The 26,139-nt window shown below is 43.8% G+C and overlaps 1 protein-coding gene across 1 annotated transcript in view; it reads right to left on the minus strand.

The window, feature by feature from the left end:
- Positions 1–6,853: 6,853 nt before the first annotated feature.
- The window catches only part of LOC126335181 (uncharacterized), a 114,882-nt gene continuing 95,596 nt past the window's right edge, over positions 6,854–26,139 (minus strand). Inside the window, exon 3 of the mRNA XM_049998175.1 lies at positions 6,854–18,233. Coding sequence (XP_049854132.1) covers positions 17,797–18,233 — 437 coding nt within the window. The 3' untranslated portion in view covers positions 6,854–17,796. The remainder of the gene's footprint in view (positions 18,234–26,139) is intronic.

Raw genomic sequence — 26,139 nt, forward strand, 5'->3', positions numbered from 1 at the left:
GCATGCCGCGACAGCGTGGACGTGAACCATATGTGCAGTTGACGGACTTTGAGCGAGGGCGTATAGTGGGCATGCGGGAGGCCGGGTGGACGTACCGCCGAATTGCTCAACACGTGGGGCGTGAGGTCTCCACAGTACATCGATGTTGTCGCCAGTGGTCGGCGGAAGGTGCACGTGCCCGTCGACCTGGGACCGGATGCACGAATGCACGCCAAGACCGTAGGATCCTACGCAGTGCCGTAGGGGACCGCACCGCCACTTCCCAGCAAATTAGGGACACTGTTGCTCCTGGGGTATCGGCGAGGACCATTCGCAACCGTCTCCATGAAGCTGGGCTACGGTCCCGCACACCGTTAGGCCGTCTTCCGCTCACGCCCCAACATCGTGCAGCCCGCCTCCAGTGGTGTCGCGACAGGCGTAAATGGAGGGACGAATGGAGACGTGTCGTCTTCAGCGATGAGAGTCGCTTCTGCGTTGGTGCCAATGATGGTCGTATGCGTGTTTGGCGCCGTGCAGGTGAGCGCCACAATCAGGACTGCATACGACCGAGGCACACAGGGCCAACACCCGGCATCATGGTGTGGGGAGCGATCTCCTGCACTGGCCGTACACCTCTGGTGATCGTCGAGGGGACACTGAATAGTGCACGGTACATCCAAACCGTCATCGAACCCATCGTTCTACCATTTCTAGACCGGCAAGGGAACTTGCTGTTCCAACAGGACAATGCACGTCCGCATGTATCCCGTGCCACCCAACGTGCTCTAGAAGGTGTAAGGTGGAAATGGCATGGCAAGTCGTTCCACAGGACTACATCCAGCATCCCTACGATCGTCTCCATGGGAGAATAGCAGCCTGCATTGCTGCGAAAGGTGGATATACACTGTACTAGTGCCGACATTGTGCATGCTCTGTTGCCTGTGTCTATGTGCCTGTGGTTCTGTCAGTGTGATCATGTGATGTATCTGACCCCAGGAATGTGTCAATAAAGTTTCCCCTTCGTGGGACAATGAATTCACAGTGTTCTTATTTCAATTTCCAGGAGTGTATTTGCAGTTTTACAGCAGTTTAATAATTTTTTTAATATTATTGACGTTCCTGGCGTGTAAGGCCTTCAGCCGTGATTGTGGGCATTTGCTTTGAATAAAATAATTCGATATTTGTATTTTAGCAGTAAGCCTTAAAACCTTATTTACTGCCATTCCTGGCGTCTGATACCTTCTGCGGTGTTTGTGGCCACTTACTTTTTAATATTTCAATACCTGTAAGTTGTAATTGCAGCGAGTTCTGAAACATTCTTAATTATATTGCCATTCTTGGCGTGTAAGGCCTTCACCCATGATCACAGTGGCAGTTTTTTTTTTCAACATGATCTGTATCTATATTTTATGGTGACTGCTAATTGTAACGCACTGAAAGCACTGTTATTTACACAGTTGTTTATTCCTTCATCAATAACGTGTGGCCTTTTTTAAATTTATTGTTGAGCCTGGAACTGCTGTTTTAAAAATAAATTTATGTAAATGTAAAAGGCAAGCAACAGTCCACAATCGTAACCGAACCCTTCCTTCCCTTGACTATTAGCAGGTTTCACTACCTGGGCGATGCTGATGAGCGTGTTACCATTATCATTTGATACAGTGTGCAAGCTGAACATGCCTAATATGGTTGCCGTTGGTGTTCTTGTCCTGTTCTGGCAAACGTACTTGCAAAAAGTAGTATTTACTGAAGAGTGGAGGGCTTTAATAGCATGACTTCAAAGAAATAACCAAATTAAGTAATGGACTAATTGAATCTGCTGTCCTAATTGCTACTGCTTCTCCTACATGCAGACAAAAGCCAGCTTACCTGAAGTGCTTCTGTCTCCTTGACCGTGGCAGTATCGGAAATAGAAGGTGCGACAGGCCTTTGTCATATGCAGTGGGACGAGATTCTAATGCAATGGGTGGACTGCACGGCGCCCTTACCAAAGCAGCATCAGTGTGTAGTGCGCCGGCCGGGGTGGTCGAGAGGTTCTAGGCGCTACAGTCTGGAACCGCGCCACCGCTACGGTCGCAGGTTCGAATCCTGCCTCGGGCGTGGATGTGTGTGATATCCTTAGGTCAGTTAGGTTTAAGTAGTTATAAGGTCTAGGGGACTGATGACTTCAGCAGTTTAGTCCCATAGTGCTCAGAGCAATTTGAACCATTTTTGTGTGTAGTCCGTGCAGCCAGCTCAGCGAGAAAAGTGCGTGTGCATGAGATTGTGGCGATCGAGTGCAACTGTCGCCGTGCTAAGATTCTTACCCATGGGAGTCTAAATGTGATTTGGTATGTGGTATCTGTTCTTACGAACATATGGTATAAGTTGAGAATTTGGGTCTGCCGGGGTGTGCTATGGTAGTGTCCGGATGGCGTAGTGATCGGTAATCTGTCTAATTCCCCAGAGACTGAAGTTCGAATCCCAGTACGGAAAAAATTTTCAATTTGCCCCTTGACAAAAATCACTACCCACTGGCACGTAACGTCTTTAATTCCTTCGTGTCTTAAATGCAACTAAGTCCAAAGTAATGAACGACAGTACATGCTAAGCAGGGGTAGCCGCAGTGTCCCGGCTAATTCTCATGGGCGATATCAAAACTACGCTACACCGACGAGAAATCGCTTCAGAGTCGGATGCGGAGAGTGTGCCCATCAGTTTTCCTCCCTCGCTGGACACACAGTAGAGTGTCTCCATGGAGGCTGTGGCATTCTTATGTCGTAAATACGGCACGCACCACCAGGCAGCACCACAGGCGCAGACAGGTCCACTCCAGAGAGAGCGTATAGCTCAGCGATTGCTACACCAAGAAGTCGCAGCTGTACCGCCGCCTGAGAAGTGGCATGAACCGGCGCCACAGCAGAGTGGGCAGTCCCAAATCAGCTCAACAACCGAGGAGACCGCCTTCTACTTGTGTACTTCGTGTCGCATCGTCTGCTTCCAGTAAGTCCACGCCAGCCCATGTTCAGTCAACATCCTAGTGGCAAGAACTGCTGGTAACCCAACCTTAGGTTCTGGAATAGTAGTTGAGCTTCAGGATCTGCTATCTGAGCCGATTTGTGCAAAGTTGAATATTCTTCAATGCAAGAGTGTATTCTTGTCACAAATCATTGTCAGTGCTTCTGTTTCTCCTCTTTCTCCTCTCACGGTGTTTCCCTAGGACACTACAAATAGTTGAGAGTGGCGACAAATAAAATCTCCTTCTGTTGTTATATCAAAAGTACAATACAACAGAGTATATACTGAAACATCCCAAGACTTTTCAGGCGGTAGAATGGGACAAACTATCCTTCTCTTAGGTTAGCTATTTTGGCTCCTCACTCACAAACCCGTGGAAGAAAGGTCTTCCTCTGTGACAGCGTGGCTGTCAAGCCAGTTTCAATGAAATGGCTCTTTTCTTCAACTAATCACACCATCTTCGTGTGCAATAGCATTCCGACAGCCCAGGGGCAAACGGCAAAGCCACCAGCGGTAACAAACCACATCTCCCCCGTCGAAGAAATCCAAAGCTGTTCACACAAGTTCCGGTAAGTTCATGACGATCTCGTACTTCGAGTGCGGAGACCCTCTGCTCTTTGAGTTTCCTCGAGCGTGGAACCACAATCAATGTGCAGCGCTAAGAAGGCACTTAACAGAAGTTGCGACGCGCCGTGAAGTCAAAACACTCAGGAATGCTGTCGGACGGAATCATGGTGATGTACGATAACGCCCGTCCTCACACAGCCAATCAGAAAACGCTGAAACATCCTCCGTACAGCCCGGATGTCTCACCTTGTGGTTTTCACACCTTTGTCGAAGCGAAGAGGAAGTACAAGAGTGGGTGCGGTTGTGGATCCGCCACCGGCTTACCACAATTTACGAAACAGGAATCGATCGTCTCGCCTCCCAGTGGGATAAATGTCTGGATGTGTGTCGCGGTTACTTTTCAGTGGTAGCATTCCATGATCCCATCTTGACTTCTGTTAGGTTTTCATTTGACTGTCTCTTATATAAACCAAGAAATTCGGAATCGCCTCCAATTTAAAAGGAAACTTAAAAAATAATTACCTCATCAGTTACTGCTACTGCTATTAATCTGATTATTTTCTACGAATGAAAGTTACGTTACTTATATTCATTATGAAGCTACACAACAAATAATATGGTTTGCAAGGAAGCCTCTCCTTGTATCGTTGTAACTAGTTCCTTCAAAAATTGTCATCATGTAAATATTAAGGTGCCAATATGAGATAAACAATATTCATTTAAAGCAAGTGTGAAAGACGGAGTATTTTGGAAAGGAGCTACACTCCGCTGATTCACTACCTGTATGTAGCTGGCATAGGTGCAAATAGTATTAAGAAGTACGGTAATGCTTGTTACTTAGTTAATTTCATGTTCCATGAAACATTTTGCTCGATTAATTGTAATGGAAAAAAGAAATGAGGGTTTGGCGTCATTGGCTGGGAGGTCCCTTACTGGGCAGATCCGGCCACTTTGGTGCAGGTCTTATTGCATTCGAGACCACATTGGGCGACCTGCGCGCCGGATGGGGATGAAATGACGATGAAGACAACACAACACCCAGTCTTTGAGCGGGAAACATCCCCGACCCAGTTGGGAATCGAACTGGGGCCGGTAGGACGGCAATCCGTCAGGCTGACCACTCAGGTATCGGAGCGGCCATTAATCGTAATGAAGTGGAACGAGTCATTTTACATTCACATCGCCAATTAATTTGCAAGTTAGTAATTCCCACTCACCCACTTTTTCGATCTGTTTTCAAATTTTACTTAGATTACTGTCAGGTATTTTGTATCACTGGGTAAGTGATCGAAGATTTTAGTTGCAGCATTGTGCACCCTTTTTGTGGTAAAGACAACCTTCATGTGAAGTGATGAACGTCATTTGAATTATTCCATTTGAACTGTTGTGGATCTTAAACAACAAACTTCATGAGGCAATAAATACAGTGGGATCAGCAGTGAGAATGTCTATCTCTTTAAAATGATGTGTACAAGAAGATCATGGTAGTGTACCACGTATTATTTTCACAGCAGGATTTTGAGCAATGAAGACTTTCTTTCTTGAAGATGAGTTATTGCTGAACATCGTTCGTTATGACATTATTGAATTAATATGAACGCCTAAGAATATTGAAGTTTCTACCCTATTTATTATATCTACCCTAATTATTAAAATTGAGGGTGGTATGCCAACAGTGGACCTAAGACTGAGCCTTGGGGAACCCTGTTTGTGAATCCTCCCCAGCCCCCCCCCCCCCCCCCAGTCAGAATTACATCCCTGGAGTATATTCGTTGAATTACCACATTCATTTGAGTGAAAATCACGTTATCCAATTACTCTGGGAGAATACTGTGATCCACACAGTAAAACACCTTAATGGGTATTAGCTTTCTAACAAAAGATGTTATTTTTTTATTATTTCACTTTCGACTTCCCTGAAAGTGTTTTTTTCTTGATGGAAAGTTTGGAACACAATGAATAAATGTATGAACTGAGAAGTGCATTCAAACACACGTTTTAGCGGTAGATAGTGTGACTTGGCAGACAGAGGAATGCAGTAAATCGTTCTTTCTCAGCAGTTGTATTTAGCTTTTTATCTCCAGATTTCAAGAATCCGATAGAAGTAATTTCAAATAATTTACGAGTCTGCTTTCCTATATAATAACTAGCTTTCCATATTCAGATGTGATTGTTGTTTACAGCCACTTACTGGTATGATGCATTATAAACCCTTATTTGCGAAGTATGCACAGAAGGTAGTTTAATTTTAGACCAGCTATTAATATCTCACAACTGACAGAATTTTTACTGAAATGAGGATGATTTTATAGCCATAATATGAATTGTATATATATGTGAATTCCACACTTCCTAAGTTTCACTACATACAAACACAGTAAGCATACTTGGCTATAGCCTAGGCACTATTGTATACACTTTCGTGCGCACTTTTATTGTTAATGTCTTCCAGTTTCTGAGTTATTGTACATCTTTGAAGATCTTTTCTCTCGTGATACATAGAATGAGCATTAAACGTAAGTGCATAAATTGCCATGAAGAACAGACATTTTATATTTCATTTTTCTTCGATGCGTAACATGAATGAGCGTTGGGTTTGTGTAAAGACCAGTGCTTGTCTTAATATAGGAAACACATTCGTTCTCTTTACTTCAAAGTATACGATCTTGAAATTCAATTCACAATTCATATTTACATATCCTAAATTTTACTTAGCAGAGTTCACTGACTTCAGCGATTTTAAGATACAGTGTACAGTTGTATAAACTCTTTCAGGAAAATAAATGTCAACAAATTTTTAACTCTCTATTTCTACTTCAAAGTATACGATCTTGAAATTCAATTCACAATTCATATTTACATATCCTAATTTTTACTTAGCAGAGTTCACTGACTTCAGCGATTTTAAGATACAGTGTACAGTTGTATAAACTCTTTCAGGAAAATAAATGTCAACAAATTTTTAACTCTCTATTTCGACGAGTTCCTTTCCAATGGTCCTGTCAGAATACCGCTCACTTCAGACGATTTTGCAGCCTTTTCTGTAATGTAAGCTTTGCTTATTCAGTTCTCCACCCTACGTGTTTCGTAGGAATGCTATGTTCTGAATTGAATTGTGTAGAATGAAGTGGTATGGAGTGTTAATTACAGCAATTTTTCTTCGTTATGGAAAGAATCCCTGAATGATTTGTATTTTCTTAACAATGACAAATGTTTGACCACGAAGATTTTCTTAAAGAAAAAGAGGTGAAAATAAGGATTCTGAAAGTGGAGATCTCGTTTTTGTAAAAGATTTTGAATCTAGACTAACTGCATTTATGATTTGAATGGTTTTATTCACATATAACATTTGGACAACGAATCATTCAAAAATATTTACAAAACATACCATACATATATGCCTTTACTCACACAGTAACACCTGCACACAATTTTATACTCTTATTTCACATATTATACACAACAGAAAGTGTTTTACACAGGTTTGTACAATGTCAGTTATAGTCTCCGATACTCAGGACTTTCACAGTTCAGCAGTACATTACAGTACAGAACAGTTTGATTCGTTCTGAAACTGTTGCCAAACCCAACAAATAATATGAACAGGTAATTTGGGCTCAGAAACACAAACATTCGATTGAGCCTTACTTCTCGCGACAACAAAACAACAGACAAAGTTATTAAAACTACAGTCAGATCAGTGGTATGGAAAACATTTCACTACTTCTTACATGTCTGGCAAAAACTGTTAACAAACAAAACTGCCATCGGGGGCACAGAAGCGAATACAAGTATTGAACGACAGATATTTCTATTAATGTCTGAGATCACCATAAATTGCTACTTAAACATCATAGTTAGAGATCTTCAATTGGCAAATTGTTCACGTGACACATTAGCTTCACATAGGTAAATGTCTTTTAAGTCGCACTGCTTCAGATAAGGGAAAATAGGTACAAGATGGTGCAAGTTCCTTAGCATAACTTCTAACAGTTCTGTGGACACTTAACTGTACAGTTACATGGCAGAGTAGCAGTACATTGCACACTTAAAAATAATTTCTGTGGAGAAGAGCATTTCAGAGATAGAATTACAAAACATTTTAAATAAAACGCAGTGGGTAGTATACAGTTTAATAACCTCCACTGCCGTGTCATAATCAGACACTGACACTGGTCGTGAAAAACTCGCGAAATAATCGTTACGCTGTTAGATTTGTAGTTTACACTATGTTGTGTACTTTGAGCAATATTCCGTCAAGTGTACGTTTACTTCTCAGTGCTGTGATGTATGTTGGCAGAGTCTATATTGTCAAACTTCATTTATCGTACATTGTGAAACACAGAATAACGAACATCTCCAGTCAAAAAAACATGTAAATTTGTTGCAGCAAGGAAAATTAACGTATGTTTATGTGACTGCATTTCTGAAAATGTCATAGGCAGACGCATATTCATGAAAGGGCGGTGTATTATTTAAAGGAAAGTTCTGTATGAATGATTCACAACAGTCGGAACTAAGGCGCAGCGCCAGTGCCATATGACGTCAAATCCGTCAACAGAAAGATTTTCATATTTAGTGTGGCCGTTTAGCAACACTTGCAGTAAATTCAAAACAAAAGAGGGAACAGGGCTACTGTTTTAAAACGGCAATTACAGTGGTAGTTGATTGTGCTGTAACTGATAATGTCATTATTTATTTCGTTAATAAATGTTGCTGCGAAAATGAAAAATGTAGCAAAGAAAACTAACAATACGTTCAGAAACTTAAAGTATATTTTATAATTATTTTGTGATGGCTTGCTTCAGGTTACCGAAAAATGGAGAATCAGAGCAAAGAACATTTACGTGAAGAGAAGTAATATAGCACGTCACAACTGATCGATGTAACAGCCAGGAGAAATTTTACTTGTTGAACACCGTGCATCAACGTGATGTTGACAAGGAAAGCAAATGGAGCGAAACAGATGGGTGTGAAGCAATGAATAAAAGTTTTGCATCGATGTTCGTGAGTAAAAGTATTCCTGTCACCTTGCTTTTCGGAATCATCCTAGAGGAATGATACTGTAGCACTTTCAGTGAAACTCCAAGTGTGCTGAAGTTGGCTGATGCTCTACTTCAATAGTCCTAATGTCAAGGCAACGTAAAACAGTAAATGACTAGAAAAGTCCTGAAAGCATCACATCATTACGCAGTCAGTTTCACACTTGAGTCATTTGCGTTTTGGCTGCTGAGTTCGACAAAGCCATTAGCGAAATAAGACTGGCATCACTGCCAAGAAAAAGAAAATTGCTAAGCAAGCGATGTGTCATAGTTGAAACATAGTCCTTACTTGTAGACTGTATGCATGTTTTAGCTGGTTTGTTTTACATTTCACCGACTGAGCAATAGCTGAATTCAAACCTCTGCTTCATTTAGTGTGTTAATTCTGCGTAGATTCTGTTCTTCTAGTGAATTTGTTACATTCTGCGAAGCGTGTGACAAGATTGGGAATGAGTTCCTATTCCTTCGTAAAAGCCTCCAGGCGAACGTTCAGCAGTTAGCGATCGAGATGGATTGTAAATCAGGTATGCAGATTGCAGTCTGCAACCTGTAAAGATTACCGCGACAGCCAAGACAGCTTCAAACTCCCATTACCGTAAGCGTTGACTTAGTTAAAGGTGGAGCAGTAGCTCAATTTAAACAACAACGATAGACGAAACTGCCCATGGCCAGGCGTTCGTCCTCAACTAACATCCACTCTAATTTTGAATCGGAATATCGAAAGAGAATGTTAAAAATTGCTGCTTCAGTACAGCTGTTGTTTGTCATAAATACTACATTGTTCGTTCTGTCACACGCTGTTGAACATTAGCGGCGTGCAAGGCGACTCAAACATTGAGAAAGGGCAAAAAATAAGAAAATGAGAGAGGCGAACTTGTATTACTGTTACGCAAAGCTACATTTCACTTATAGGACAGTTATTTGCAATAATAAGAAAATTAATGGAGTTACGTTATTTGGAGTGTCAACAATTAAGAACGAGAGAGCAATATATTGAAACGTCGTCGTAAACATGTCGAACAACTAGGCAATTGTTAAATAAATTAACAATGTAGTTGGTTGAGTAACTGAGAAGGTAGAAGTTAAATGTACAGGGTGTTTTCATGATAACAAAATTTTCCAGGATAATGGAGGAGGATAGGTGCATTAATTGAGCTAAGGGACCCCGGTTAGGAAACTACCGAGACGAAAGTTATAAGCGAAAATCGTTCTGATACCTCTGACGGTGCAATACACGTACGAGTACTGTTAGTACTAAAGATTGCAGGACAGGCAATTTTCAGAGGTGGTAGTACGCAGAAAAACCAGGAAAAAAATGCCTGGTAAACATGAGCTCTAAAATACATACCTTAAGAGCTATGGGCACTTCTTCGTCTTAGTTTCTGTGAAGCACCTTTCCTCTGCCCAGCGAGTGCCTATAACACTTAAGGTGTGCGTTTTAGAGCTCGTATTTATTGGGAATTTTTTTTTTCTTGTTTTGGTCCACACTACCTCCTCAAAAATATGGAAATCAAAGGCCTTGCTGTAGAAGGGATTTGTTTCTCAGTATCGGAGATGAGCAAGTGCCCATAGCTCTTAAAACGTATTTTAAAGCCCATGTTTAGAGGACTTTATTTGCTTGTTCTGATCCATACTAACGTTTCTGAAAGTTACCTACCCTACAGTCTTAGCAACAACAGTACCGTTACATAAATTCCACTGTCAGAGGTGGCAAAATGATTTTCGCGTATGAGACTCGACGCGGTCGTTACCCGACCAAGGTCCCTTACCTAAAATCGAAACATATACCACCCCCCATCATCCCCGTAAGTTTGTAACACCATCACAGAATCACCCTCTATATTATTTAAAAAAGATATGAAACTATTTCTACGGCACCAGACAGGGTAGCGAAGTGTTGTCTGTACTCCTACAAGACAACTTGTGGTTTAATACAATCATTACGTAATGGCTGTTGTTTACCCCGCGTTTCGCTTCGGAACAGATTGGCTGGGCTGGGCAAACTGCAGAACTTGCCACTCCACGGCAGACATTAATATTCAGGGCCGTTTCCCGGCCGGCTTTGATGAATTGCGCTTACGTTAATCGTCCATCAAGCCATTAAACGATCCTGGGCAGCTAATAGCAGGTACAGGGCGTTCCGGCAGTCGTGCGACTGTCCAGTTGGCCGGGGTACTGCCCGGGATCTCCGTACTCCCAGATGGCCACCGGAAACAGACGACGGCACACCCGTTGAAACAAAAGGCTGTGGTGAGTTGCTGCCTAGCGCTAGTAATTACTCACCGGATAATCGTGTCTGTGATTAATTAGTCTTGGCTGGACCCCGAAAGAAGGGAGGATGTTGTCGACAAAGAGGGAGCACTCCGCTTGTTTCACCTAACCCCCCCCCCCCCTCCCACAAAAAAACCTCTAACTCACCATCGAGAAACCCAGTATTCAATGGAGAGTACACAAGTGTACTGAACCATTAGCAGTCTCTTATAACAAGTTGTTGAATTTGGCGTTAACCTACTATCAGTTTGGAAAACAGTGGACATTATTTTACCCATCTTCAGCAACTATAGTGGTGTGTATCGAAATAACCGCCAACCAGCTGCATAACAGAAATTTTATTTCCTTAAATGGTTTCAGTCACTTCAGCGCACGCCTTCAGAAGCCTCCGAAACCGTTTAAGGAAATAAAATTTCTTTATGCTGCTTGTTGCTGATTATTTTTATATAGTTAATGATCAGTCTGAAAGCTTGTGATAAATTCTGTGAACGCTCTTGAGTGGGAATGTTAAAATCTCTATAATCTATCCAGTCACGCACCCAACTTCCTACACGGAGAACTCCATGAAATTTCATACATAGTCAGTCAGTGTAACTTTTTACCAGTCAGAGTATCTTAGTACCAGTTATTAGTCTTGTTTCAGATTGCTACTGCGCCACAAACGTGCATTATTTTGTGCTAACGGCAACAGTTTTGTTATTTCCACGCGGTATTTCAGTTGTCTTTCCACCTTCCACTAAGCTCTTTGGCTTGTGATAGTTGTTCAATTGCGTTGGCTATGGAGAAAGTTTCTGCCGGCAGTGATTTGTGTTGAATAATGCCAGATCGAGAGAAATATCTTGATATTTCATAGTAAACTTGCAATCTGAATTAACACGGATTTTAACTTCTGGTATGATCTAAATCTACCAGAAAATTAGACGTTATAAAAATACTATGTTTTTAAGACTTGTCTAAAGTTGCCCTAAATGACAGTCTAACTTCGTACCAGCACTAAAATTGAAATTTTATTTTAATGGTGCATGTTAGTACACATTTTCACCTTTCCAAACATCCAGTAACTATAGACCTAAAATGTTACAATGCCTGTCTGATGTGTAATTTATTATGTGTCCAGTATTAACAAAAAATGGAAAAAGTGATAAGTCGCCTCGATTGACTAACTTGTTCAATATGATTTTTACTCCTTAGCATTGAATGAACCAGTTTCAAACGAAATCCTACCAATGATACACCATGGCACCGGTGTGATGCCAACAAATCTTGGTCGATCTCTCTTTTTGATAAACGATGTGTATTAGAACAGCTTTAAGAGAATGATGCATGACTGTGGTGTTTGTGATCCATATTCTACTCTGTCTATTTCGCTACTGATATCGAAGTCCTACAAACACCACAATACAATCTGCACCAAATACGTATTGCAATAACTAAAGTTGATTACAGTTTGAACACTTACTGTATATATTTTGTACTGATTTGATACTTCCACAGCATGACGCAACACAGACTGGCTTAATTTGAAAACTGGGTAAAAAATAAAGCGGCATTCTACAACTGACAGCTGCGAATATTACTGTCGAAATATTTTGTTTCAGCATCTTCAAAATATCGCGAAGTATTTGGCACTTTATGTGAGTCACCTTCTAAACACAGACACGACCTGACCCTAAAACTGAACAGGAATTTATGGGAATGTAGCTTTTATCGCGAATTCTATTGATGGAATCTTTTCAGATTATCAGCCGACTCGTAGTTCCGTGTTGTCCTAACGTCTAAAGAAGTTACCTATTCGTCATCGTCAGGCGAAGACTTGCCTGAAGATGACGAGCAGAGAAATCATCGAAACATTGAGATAACACTACGCCACAGGGCTCAGCTGATAATGCGAGAAGATTCCTTGACGAACGGGAATGTTTCTCTCTTAAATATTCTGAAGTAACTGCCCCCTTTTTGCCTCCAAACAAACTATCGACACTGAGAAAATGTCTACAGTGGTTGTCTGGCTACGACGTCAGTCTTAGATGTCAATCTCTTGTCGGGGTCCGAATAGTGGTGCTCCGGAGTCAATGTTTCATTCTGTACAGATATTTATGCGCTTACTAAATTGAATAAGTGCTGGCTAGGATTTGAACCCGGTTTTTTTCCAGATCATCCATTAGAAAATTTCATAACGGCGTACACTCTGGCACGAAGCAAAAGATTCACAGTGGAAACGACTCCCTAGGCTGTGGTTTAGCAATTCTCCACCGCTTCCCAGGAGAGCCAGTACAAGGAGCTATGCACGAGAGCTTCTACGAGTTTTCGAGAAGAGGGTTCGGGGATGGTAGAGTGTACCCATTGTGGTCTGTGACTTGCTCCTGGATGGCTCCGACGACATGAACACTGCCCAGCAAACGCAAGCGAGCAGTTTCAAATCCCAGTCTGGCTAACAGCTGCAGGATTCGGAGGTGCTTCGCTGCTTCAGTCTGGTGTTTCGGTGCCTGAACTAGCAGCCGTCGTCTGGGACAAAAACTGCGGCCAGCGGCCACAGAGAAAGAGTCGGCAGGTGGCGCAGATGCGGCTGCGGGAGGTCGTGTGAAGAGCCGGGACGCTCCACTGAGCAGCTCCGCACCTGTATCGCGCTCCGGCACGCGTTCCGGACACCGCTCCGAGCGCCGTCTTCAGGACTACCCAGACGGCTGACGGCCAACACAGGGGCAGTGTTCGATCGATCCCACTTCACGCAGCTTCTTGTGAAACTAAATTTGCAACGGTACAACTTCTGTAAGTTCACAGGCTTTCGCGGCTGGAGTCAATGCCCATAAAATTATTCACTGTAAAACATGCCAACGCTCCAGCCGCTATTGCAAACGCCTTCCATCTTTCCACCACTTGCCATAGTGGCCGAAACTGTGGCACATTTTACATGAAGATGTCTTATAACTGAAATATTATATGCCATCCTGAGAACTAATATGTAACCATTCCGGAAATTTTGACACTCTGACAAGATGCGATTCGCAGTAATCAGATGTCTAGATCTGAGGATGACCTGCAGCAATGGTCTAAATCGGTTACCATACTGAAGCGCACCAAGTGACCCTCACGCCATCGTTCTTCATTATCACACAGTGTGCAACCCTGAATAATTTTATGGAGGTACAACTTCTTATCATTCATTATGCATTCCACTTCCGCAACTGCGCTGATATCTAAAATTTATCGCTTACTTTGGCATCTCAGTAACACATGTATTTTTATGAAATGATTACTTTCGGTCAAAGTTAATGATCTGCAGATCTTTGTAGGTGTCATAAGGAACTACACACCAGAATAACTTATTCTGTTCACATAGATGACTGGGTGTTGTGTGCTGTCCTTAGGTTAGTTAGGTTTAAGTAGTTCTAAGTTCTAGGGGACTGATGACCATAGATGTTAAGTCCCATAGTGCTCAGAGCCATTTGAACCACTTTGTTGACATGGTTACGACAGGTTTCTTATGCAACTACATTGGTCTGAAGGTGATCAATTTTGATTGAAAGAAGTCATATCACGAAAGTAGATGTGTAACTGAGACGGCAAAACAAACGGTAAATTTTAAGCATCACGTGTTCTATTAACATGTTTCCTTCAGACATGTAGACGGACAGAGTTACCCGAAAGCCAATAATTTAAAACTTCTGAAAAAATAACGAGTTTGTTTGTTTGCTCATCATCCGTAGCAATTACAGAAACATTAGTCTTACGAACTTAAACCTCTTTATCTTTCTCCATTGTAGTTTATTTGCTGCAGACGTATTTCGCCTTTACTGAAGATACATTCTGTAAAAGGTGAAACGCGTATGGAGCAAATAAAAAATTTTGCAACGGGATAGTGGCGTTTAAATTTATAAAAAGATGCTTTAAAAATTGATGTCAGAGAGGGCCCTTCCAGGTTTCGCTCCTACGTCCACTGGTAACAATGGGTATGCATCAAGATACCTGCAAAAATGTCATAATAACCAAATTAGCAACAAAAGTCTGTAATTGTTGGCATCGGTCATATGAGGGAATAGTGATACGTGTTCGTTTCCTTCACGGTCTTGTAGTACCATCAGACGAACTTTTAAGCGACATTTCATTGTATTTCGTCTTTCCACCAGAAGGATGGGAGCAGGAACAGTCGCAACAGGACTCAGAAGTTGCTTGGTTGGTGATCCGAAAACATTTCGTTGTTGCAGTTTGACGAGATACACTGCATTCACAAAACTTGCCTGCGTGAAAATTATGGCCACTTGTAAACATACCAGTATTACACGTAACGAACAGATATCACAATTGGCACCTAATGTGTGTTACTTTAGAGAAGGGGGGTGCTTGATATGGAAGGTTGGGGTTTACACTGCTTTTTGTGATAGAAGGACACGTGAAACGAGAAGAAATGAAAATAGTAGCAATTGAATTCAAAAGAAAACATAGGGTTTAACTTCTTTCAGAGAACGTAATAACGCATTATTTTTTAATATCACTAAAAACTATTGAATAATGAAATAATATTATTTATTTTGTAATCACCTGATAGCGACGTAAGTGAAGAGTGTTGCGAATATATGAATTGCTAAAATTCCGTCTGACTTCTACCAGTGTCAATTTTAGAGTGCCTGAACAGTTAAACCACTTGAGAACGATAGAAATCCGAGAACGTTATATTATTCGCGGGCTTGTATGTACACTCTACGTGTTCCCAACGGCCAAACACTGCTGCAGAAAAATCTAAGACCTTACCACGGTATTGCCTTACAATTCTTGAGGCCTCATAATATTCGATTCTTTTTATTAGTCTTACGTGGATGACTTTATGACATATGTTTTGTAGGGTGGAGAAGCCTTTCTGTACTTAACGCGCTGATTCTCCATATTTGGATTTTCCTATGACATGTTGCTAAAATGAAGTCAACAAGGCATTTAAACTGAATTTCAACCGACACCTAAGTATGCAGACGAGGGAAAACTGATTCTTGGTGGAGAGTTTCGTTATTCTGTGTTTCAGATTAGTACAAAGCTATGTTCATTCGTTACATTGTTTTCTAATTGCAGATCATGTGAGCAACAATTGGTTACGTATACTACTTCCAATATGACATCATAGCTATGAAAAGAAAAGAAAACTGGTCATTTTCAGATTTACAGTTTACTGCAGTGATTCAGTGTTCAATAAAATGTATCAATTCACTTAACGTCATTACATTAAGTGATGTAAAAATAATTTGGAAAGAAACAGTTGCAGATTGGGTAGAGATGTGACAGCAAAAATTAATGCGGGTGCATTCTGTTTGACATTCAGCAACATTAAACACTTGTAAGCAATTGTTAGAAAAGTCACCAGCACTAAGTGCACTAGTATAAAGGAAAACATAGTTAAAAAATTACGTTGCAATTTTGACATACAACTTTTGAAATCTGATACACTTCTTGTGTTGCAACTGGAGACGTATGGTACTGTAAACAACCACGTAGCCCACATTACGATTACTGTGGTCTAGTTCAAGACACGAGACTGGCAAAAGCTTTATGACATTTGAAAATGAGCAAAATATGTTACGATGTTCCACAAATCGTTTACAACTGGACATTATTTAACTCTTGTTTTAGTACACAAGTCATATTTAAGATGTTGAACAGGCATATGCTTGTATGTTTGTAGCCTCGATTCTGGTTGAAACAGCTTTAACCATTGTTGTTACACATCGACTAATGTTGCTGACGGTAGCTGTAGGAAAGAGGCGTGTAACGGAATAGCTTGATAAGGTACAGCTCATTAAGAGCTGCACAATAATTTTAAGTTTATTCTTCTGCGAGATCCTTCTGAGACACATTGCACTTCTGTAGACATCTCTCTCCACGTCTTCATTACTCGAAGACTAGCTAACCTGTTTTCGTGTTTTACTTGACTTAAACCTCTTCTTGCTGTACTTTGTCAAGTTTTTTCTGCTATGTATTGAAAAAATTTAGGATTCCAGTTCTAAAGCGTTTTTCCGACGTACACGTTCTTCAAAAGATTCGTTTCCTTCGCCGGAGAGTTTCCATTACTTTGTATGATCAATCAGCAGTGGATGTTTAGTTCAATGGTAGCCAGTGCATGGCTTGGCCATGTCTTGATGACGACGTCAAATGAGGTTGTATTACACAATAAGTTTCACTTCACACTTCTAGCGCCTACACAGTCTAAATGAACCATACAATACTGAACATCTACGCTGTTGCGCGTATTTTCGCGAAGATAGAAAACATAGTGATTGCCTTCACCTTTTACAGTCACTGTACACTACACAACATCCCTAATCGCAAAGGCACACCGGGACGAACAGGTTCACGCATTGTTCAGTGACCTCCGTGAGTCACAAAATGTTCAAAGAAAGACATGCAGAAGGCTCCTCAAATGACTGTATGAGGACGACATCAGTTCTTCAGGAGAGTGCCGGTAGTGTGCTGGAGATGGTTGATGAACAGTCGACCATCAACACAAAATCGAGATGGCGCAGCAGTCACAATGATGGAGGCAACAACCAGTGTCTGGCAGGGTTGGCGGGCCAACAGGTGGTTTGGAGCCCCACCTTAAGGTGATCTCTTTGCCACTTGAGATACTGGGTCACCCACCATAAGATGATGTCTTTGTCACTTGAAACACTGGGTCACGGATGGCAGAGCCAAGTTTGGAGGGCAAACAGGCGCTGTTGGAGGCCAACCATGAGAGGACCTCTTTGTGGGATTAGACATCGGGTCACGAATGGCACAGCAAAGTTTGAGATCGTTGGTGACAGCTGGACGTCATCCAATGAAAACTGTAGAGATGTCTAGATGGTAATATCCAGCTTGAGGTCGTCGATGGCGGCTGGACGTCGTCCAGCACCAGTGGAAGATGCTGGGGACGGGACTGTCAGTAGAGATCTCCTGAGGACTGGACGCTGGGCCGCGGCGATCACAGCGAAGGCGGGCGCACCTCGAGCAGAGGCAGCCTGGGCTGGTGGTCGAGCAGGTGCTGGCGCAGGCCCAGCACGAGCGGGTCGTGCGCCGCGAAGCTCTCCTCCTCGACCAGGAAGCGCAGCGCCTCGCGCATGCAGTCGGTGTAGCCCGCCAGCAGCAGCGCCTCCTCGAAGCCCTCGGCGGACGCGCCGGCCGCCGCCAGCGTGTGCGACGCCACCTCGCGGCCCTCCTCGCTGTCTGAGTCGCTGTCGGAGTCGCTGCAGCCGCCGTCGCCGCCGCCGCCGCCGCCGCCGCTGCTGCTGCTGCTGATGCTGGTGCTCAGGCTGACCGCCATCGCGTCGCTGCCCGTCGTGCTCGAGACCACGTCCTCGTCCTCGTCGAAGTCATCGGGGAGTCCGTGGGATAGCAAGGACGCTATCCTGTCCGCGACATCTGCCAACACATAGAGTACCACAATGGTAAGGAGAGATAATTCACAGGTGCCAGGTAGCCAGACTAAGAAGCGTAAGACCTACACTACTGGCCATTAAAATTGCTACACTAAGAAGAAATGCAGATGATAAACGGGTATTCACTGGGAATATATATTATACTAGAACTGACATGTGACTACATTTTCACGCAATGTGGGTGCATAGATGGTGAGAAATAAGCACCCGTGACAACCACCTCTGACCGTAATAACGGCCTTGATACGCCTGGGCACTGAGTCAAACAGAGCTTGGATGGCGTGTACAGGTACAGCTGCCCATGCAGCTTCAACACGATACCACAGTTCATCAAGAGTAGTGACTGGTGTATTGTGACGAGCCAGTTGCTGGGCCACCATTGACTAGACGTTTTCAATTGGTGAGAGATCTGGAGAAAGTGCTGGCCAGGGCAGCAGTCGAACATTTTCTGCATCCAGAAAGGCCCGTACAGGACCTGCAACATGCGGTCGTGCATTATCCTGCTGAAATGTAGGATTTCGCAGGGATCGAATGAAGAATAGAGCCACGGGTCATAGCATATCTGAAATGTAACGTCCACTGTTCAAAGTGCCGTCAATGCGAACAAGAGTTGACCGACACGTGTAACCAATGACACCCCATACCATCACGTCGGGTGATACGCCAATAAGCCGATGACGAATACACGCTTCTAATGTGCGTTCACCGCAATGTCGCCAAACAAGGATGTGACCATCATGATGCTGTAAACAGAACCTGGATTCATCCGAAAAAATGACGTTTTGCCATTCGTGCACTCAGGTTCGTCGTTGGGTACACCATCGCAGGCGCTCCTGTCTGTGATGCAGCGTCAAGGGTGACCGCAGCCATTGTCTCCGAGCTGGTAGTCCATGCTGCTGCAAACGTCGTCGAACTGTTCGTGTAGATGGTTGTTGTCTTGCAGACGTCCCCATCTGCTGACTCAGGGATCGAGACATGACTGCACGATCCGTTACAGCCATGCAGATAAGATGCCTGTCATCTCGACTGCTAGTGATACGAGGCCGTTGGGATCCAGCGGGGCGTTCCGTATTACCCTCCTGAACCCACCGATTCCATATTCTGCTAACAGTCATTGGATCTCGACCAACGCGAGCAGTAATGTCGCGATACGATAAACCGCAATCGCAATAGGCTACAACCCGACCTTTATTAAAGTCGGAAACGTGATGGTACGCATTTCTCCTCCCTACACGAGACATCACAACAACGTTTCACCAGGTAACGCTGTTTGTGTTGAGAAATCGGTTGGAAACTTTCCTCATGTCAGCACGTTGTAGGTGTCGCCACCGGCGCCAAACATGTGTAAATGCTCTGAAAAAGCTAATCATTTGCATATCACAGTATCTTGTTTCTGCCGGTTAAATTTTGCATCGGTTGCACGTCATCTTCGGGGTGTAGCAATTTTAATGGCCGGTAGTGTATTACAGCGCACTGCAAAGCTGAAGGCAGAGATACACTGAAGCGCCACACAAAGTGGTACACGCATGCGTATTCAAATACAGAGATATGTAAACAGACAGAATACGGCGCTGCGGTATGCATCGCCTCTGTACAACAAGAAGTGTCTGGCGCAGTTGTTAGATCGGTTACTGCTGCTAAAATGGCAGGTCATCAAGATTTAAGTGAGTTTATATTCGGTGCCCGAGCGATAGGACACAGCATCTTTGAAGCAGCGATGAAGTGGAGATTTTCCCGTACGAGTGTACCAGGAATATCAGGAATCCCGTGAAACATCAAATTCCGTCATCGCCCCTGCCGGGAAAAGATCCTGCAAGAACGGCACCAACAACTACTGAAGGATCGTTCAACCTGACAGAAATGCAACCCTACTGCTACTTTCTGCAGATTTCAATGCTGGGCCATCAACAAGTGTCAGCGTGCGAACCATTCAACGAAACATCATCGATATGGGCTTTCGGAACTGGAGGCCCACTTGTTTACCTTTGATGACTGTACGACACAAAGCTTTACGCCTTGCATGGGCCCGTCAATACAGACTGTTGATGACTGGAAACATGTTGCCTATTCGAACGAGTCTCGTTTCAAATTGTATTGATCGGATGGACATGTACGGATCTGAAGACAACCTCTTGAGTCCATGGATCCTGTATGTCAGCAGGGGACTGCTCAAGTTGGTGGAGGCTCTACAATGGTGTGGCGCGTGCGCAGTTGGAACGATATGGGACCCCTGATAGGTCCAGATACGGCTCTGACAAGTCACTCGCACGTAAGCAGCCTGTCTGATCACTTGCATCTGTTCATGTCAATTGTACATTCGGACGGACTTGGGCAATTTCAGCAGGGCAATGCGACACCCCATACGTCCAGAATTGCTACAGAGTGGTTTCAGGAACAGTCCTCTGGTTTTAAACACTTTCGCTGGCCACCAAACTCCCCAGACATGACTGTTATTGAGAACATCTGGGACGCCTTGCAACGTGCTGTTCAAAAGAGGTCTCCACTCCCACGTATTCTTACCGATTCATGGTGTCAATTCCCTCCAACACTACTTCAGACATTACCAGAGTCCAAGCCAGGTCATGTTGCGACGCTTCTGCGTGCTCACGGGAGGCCTACACGGTATTAGCCACATGTACCAATTGCTTTGGCCCTAAGGTGTATGTAAAATAAAATAACATATTTAACAAATCTGTGGAAATGAATGAAAATGTGGGAGCATGTTGCCAGAGGTCTCCCTGTCGTGCCATGGTATGAGGTCAGCGTGCCTGTAGCGCCAGATAGGACTGGCCGCACAACACGAGGCATTTGAAGGAACGCTAAAAGACAGTCTGTGTCAATTAGCGAGCAGTTACGCTGCACTGTGTTTGTGTTCTTCATTATAACAGCCTAAAAATCAGCCGAAATAGCAGGTTCCAGTATTGCCCGAGAATACGGTTTTAATGTGCCACGAAGATTCATTTTGATGTAACTTTTCATCGCATTTGGACACAGTTCAACGTCGAAAAACGGTCTCGCAATAACACGCCACGCCAAGCAATCCTTTAGCAAAGTGAGCAATACCGTTTCTTTTTGTCCGACTGTTACTACTGGCAGTCTCTGTGCATATAACTTAAAGATTCCATCGACATGTACGAATTACTTTAGTGACTGGTAAGCACCTTTACACGATGCAGGAGAACGATCTAAGAACTATGGCGCCTACATACCTTTAACTCCACACGCAGCAAGCGTTTTCCAACTCTATACATTCACTGACTGTGAATGCTGCCTTTCTTACTGAACAATCCCGTTACATTACAATAGGGACTTAGCCGCTCAATGGTGCCATATTTGGAGCAATTAATAACATTCATCTGCATCAAAGGCGAGATAAGTACGCGTCGAGTGCTACCAGAAGATTAATGGCAGTGGACCGAGATGGTAATGGGTTTCCGAACTGGTTTACAGCTCGTGGCGGTACGTCATTCATTTGTTTCGTCCAGCGACGTTCTGCGCGCCCGAGCTTAATGCTCTGGTTCCTCCTTTTATGGTCTCCGTGAACGACGCTGCTCACAAATAACTCTCGTCATGTGCTGCTGCCGCTGTTGTCACTTTACACGCTACCTACCGGAACAGCCGAAAGCGAGCAACTATTCGTCAATATGTAATGAGGTGTCACACTGAAAACAAATGGTCGGCGCCTAAAACGTGTGTCCGCCCAGCATGCGCCGTGCCATTACAAAAGCTCCTATTTTCCGTCGGTGTTATTAAATGAGCCGCCATCTTTCACTCGTGGTTGCCTGTTGCTGATCAGTTATTTTACATACCCTTTCGCTATCGCTGCTCTAAGCCATCATCATTTGCTCCATAATAACGACACCAACGCAGTAATTCGCCCAGGATTAGCTGTAATTATGAAAAAAATGACAATAGATGCTGGGAAGATTTATGTGTGGCAAATGCGCATTTATTATTAGGCTCTCAATTACTCGTTCCTCGATGGATTTATTAATGTTTAAGACCCTGTAGAAGGTCAGGTCATTATAGTGGGCGCAATGGACGAGTTTCCACAAGACTTGCAGACGGTATAAGCTCTCGAAAGGTTGAAGGATGCACCTCAGAGACAAAAAGGCGAAGTAGGTCTTCCATTCCCCAAAGATTCGGCGCCCTGCTTCAATGTTTATGGTCGATGTACACTCATGCTCATAAATTAAGGATAATGCTGATACATGGAGAAACAACGCTCTGGTGGGCGGTTTGCAGGTTTAAATCACCTCGGGGTATGACCATGCGGTGCATTTGACCTGCGGTCGTCGCACGGAGGCGCTGGCAGCAGTCCACATACGCAGAGGTGTGTTTGGGCATGTCGGAGTACGGTGTCGCGAGTAAGTGAGCAGGCGTTTTCAGACGTGCTAATCGTGATTGTGTGTTGAAAATGGCTCAAAGAACGCATATTGATGACGATATGGTCGGTAGAATACTAGGGCGACTGGAGGCTGGTCAAACACAGTAGGTTGTAGCACGGGCCCTCCGTGTGCCACAAAGCGTGATCTCAAGATCATGGCAACGATTCCAGCAGATAGGAAACGTGTCCAGGCGCTACAGTACGGGACGTCCACAGTTACAAAACCACAAGAAAACCGCAAACGGCCACGGACTACTACAGGTAGCCTTGCTCGGGACCTTGCCGCAGCCACTGGAACAGTTGTCTCCAGACACATAGTCTACAGACGACTGAACAGACACTCCTGGTCACAGGAGAACCTGTAAATCCTGGTGGCAAGAACACAGTACACTGTCATTGGAACAGTGGTCTCAGGTTATGTTCACGGGCGAGTCCAGGTGTAGTATGAACAGTGATTCTCGCTGGGTTTTCATCTGGCGTGAATCAGGAACCAGATACCAACCCCTTAATGTCCTTGAAAGCGACCTGTATGGAGGTCGTGGTTTAATAATGTAAGGTGAGATTATGATTGGCGCACGTACACCCCTGCATGTCTTTGACAGAGGAACTGTAACAGGTCAGGTGTATCGAGGCGTCATTTAGCACCACTATGTCCGCCTTTTCAGGGGTGATGGATGATAACGCAAGGCCCCACCGAGCTGCCATCGTGGAGGAGTACCTTGAAACAGAAGATAATCAGGCGAATGGAGTGGCCTGCCTGTTCTCCAGACCTAAACTCAATCGAGCGCGTCTTCAAACTCCTTAGACACTTCAGGAGCTCAGACAGGTACTGGAGCAAGAATGGGAGGCTATACCCCGGCATCTGCTCGACCACCTGATCCAGAGGATGCCAACCCATTGTGCGGCCTGTGTACATGTTCATGGCCATCATATCCCATATTGATGTCAGGGTACATGCGCAGGAGACAGCGGCGTTTTGTAGCACGTGTTTCGGGACGGTTTCCTCAACTTATCACCAATAGTGTGCACTTACAAATCTGTGTCGTGTTTATAGTATGAAGGCTTTCACGACCGGATGATATATCTTCTGGTAAACCTTCCGAGATGTAAGGTCGTGGTCCATGAAACTCTTCAGCTCCTAACGTTTCGTCCAGAGCTGCGCTGGACATCTTCAGAGGGGTGTTTCTCATCTGGTGAGTCTTGCCGACTGACGGGTCGGACGTCTGAGAGCGACTTATATATCGTAGGAAGTGGGCGTGGCCGGAGTTACACGTGATATGCAGAGATAATCTTTGTCAGAGATAAAACTTAACTATCGATCGTAATCTCGTCACAGATAAAACTGTCTAGCAATTCTGTAGTGCTGCTGTCCAAAGATTACTAAGTTTCATGGTCTCTTCTTTCCGATTAAAATGATCCCTATGTTTATATATTTCAATTGCTTCTCTACAAAGCCGTGGGTAATAGTTCGTCGTCGTAGATAAAAATTTTGTTTCGGAAAACTTCACTTGATGATTTCCTGACTGAAAAGCGTGTTCTGCTACAGCCGATTTGTCTGTTTTCCCTAATCGGCAGAGACTTCTGTGTTCTTTTAACCGTGTATTTGCGCTTCTCTTCGTTGTTCCAATATAAACTTTACCACATGTACACGGAATTTTATATACGCCACTGGCTGATAGAGGAGCGCGTTTGTCTTTAATCTCTCGTATCACTCCTACGACTTGCGTGAAATGGGAACTTAAAATTTAAAATGCAGTCCGAACCACGTGCTGTTTCAGCCGTATCTTGACATAATGGGCAGGTGAACGCTGAAATATTTCGTGGTACGACCGGGATTCGATCCCGCGAACTTTCGGTTTCTAATCACGTGGGCGCGGGACCACCAGGTCCGACGCAATCTTCTGAATCTCTAATTCTGCTTTCCTTACTATTGCACTGATGTGAAAATTAATAAAACCAATAAATCAAACAATATTTGGAGAGGAAAAAATATTTAATGCAGGAAAGCTTAAATAATATTTTCAGAACTTGCATTTTTCTGCTTCCTTTGGCACTGTTATTTATAAGTTAACGAGGGAATAAATGAGAACTGCTCTTATTAAGTACAACAATTGCCATTTCCGGTGAGTATGTTTTGTAGCAAATGTATTCAGCGTTTAGTAAGATGATACTTGGTGTAAGCAGAACAATAGAGTGACTGTGTTAGCAAATTTGGCGACCGTGTCAGGTTACTGAAGATTGCGTTCATCTGTTAACGAATACTGTGCGTGAGTAGCACACTCTTCCTCAAACAGAGGTGCTATTCGCAGTCTTGGACGTGTATTGTTTACAACGCTGGAGAGGTACCATCAAGCAAGTATGCTTCCTACCCCTACAGTTCCCAGACCTGATCGTCCCAGTTCGAGGCATCTCTTTCCAAAGCCGTTACCTTGCCGTCGCTTCCAAACAGGAGGGCGTTTAAGACAATGCGACCGTGACTCGGCGCCTGTTACTAGACACGATCTGCCTGGCGCGAGAAGACAGCCGGCCTTCAGATACGCATCGGGAAGCCGCTCCGGAGAGCTGCGTTGAATCGGGAGGGACGAGGGGTCAGGCTCCATTACCGGGTCGAGTCAACACTTCCCTTTTTTTCGCGCAGCGCGCCGCCTCTGCTGGTTTACTTACCGAGGCGCGGGACGTGGGCCGAGCGCCTCGGACGGACCATTACTCTGCCCGCCCGTGTGGAACATCTCCCGACAAGTGGCCGTCTCCCATTAGCTGCCTGACCCTCCCTGGCGCGTGATATCTGCCAACCGTGACCGCGGCGAACAGTAAACGCGCGGTCCGTAGCGCCAGGCCTTAGTGAAACGAATGGAAACCATACCCTTCGACTACTTACGGACATTCGACAGCATTAATATAGGTAATTATCTTCAAGCGTCTGGAAATAACGGTAGGTGAGGCTAGAGAGATTGGTTACTGTTCTGTGTCGGCACTGGCGCGAGGCGAATGAGAGCTAGTGCTGAAGAGATTATCCAACTGCCTCCTACATCAATCTGCGTCTTAAGGGGGGGTAGGACGTCAAACGGGCTGACTTGGAGCAGGGGAGGCACCACAGGACATTTTAATTTCTACTGCCTATACTTTTACAAATTAATTCATAAAACTTTGTCAGCATGACCAGGAAGGATTGAGGACTCACACTCATAGCAGTGGATGTTCAAAAACGTAGCAAAATACCTTTTTTTTACATGTGAAATTTCACCATTTTTTTCACTTATTACTGGCTGCATTTGTTTCTGTAGGTACACTTTTCTTCCTAAGGAAGAGAGACTCTTCGATAAATTTTGCACAGCATACAAGCAGTACTTATAGGTGTATGAAACTCTAGAATTTTCCAAATCTATTAAAAACTGTGGTAAAAATTGAGATAATTAACTATAAAATTTGAATTTTTTTCTAAACAAGAAGTTTAAAAAGTAACAGTTCATTCATTTTATCATCAACTAAATAAACTCTGGAG

This window comes from Schistocerca gregaria, chromosome 2, assembly GCF_023897955.1.
Source record: "Schistocerca gregaria isolate iqSchGreg1 chromosome 2, iqSchGreg1.2, whole genome shotgun sequence".
In the NCBI taxonomy this organism is placed as follows: Eukaryota; Metazoa; Arthropoda; class Insecta; order Orthoptera; family Acrididae; genus Schistocerca; species Schistocerca gregaria.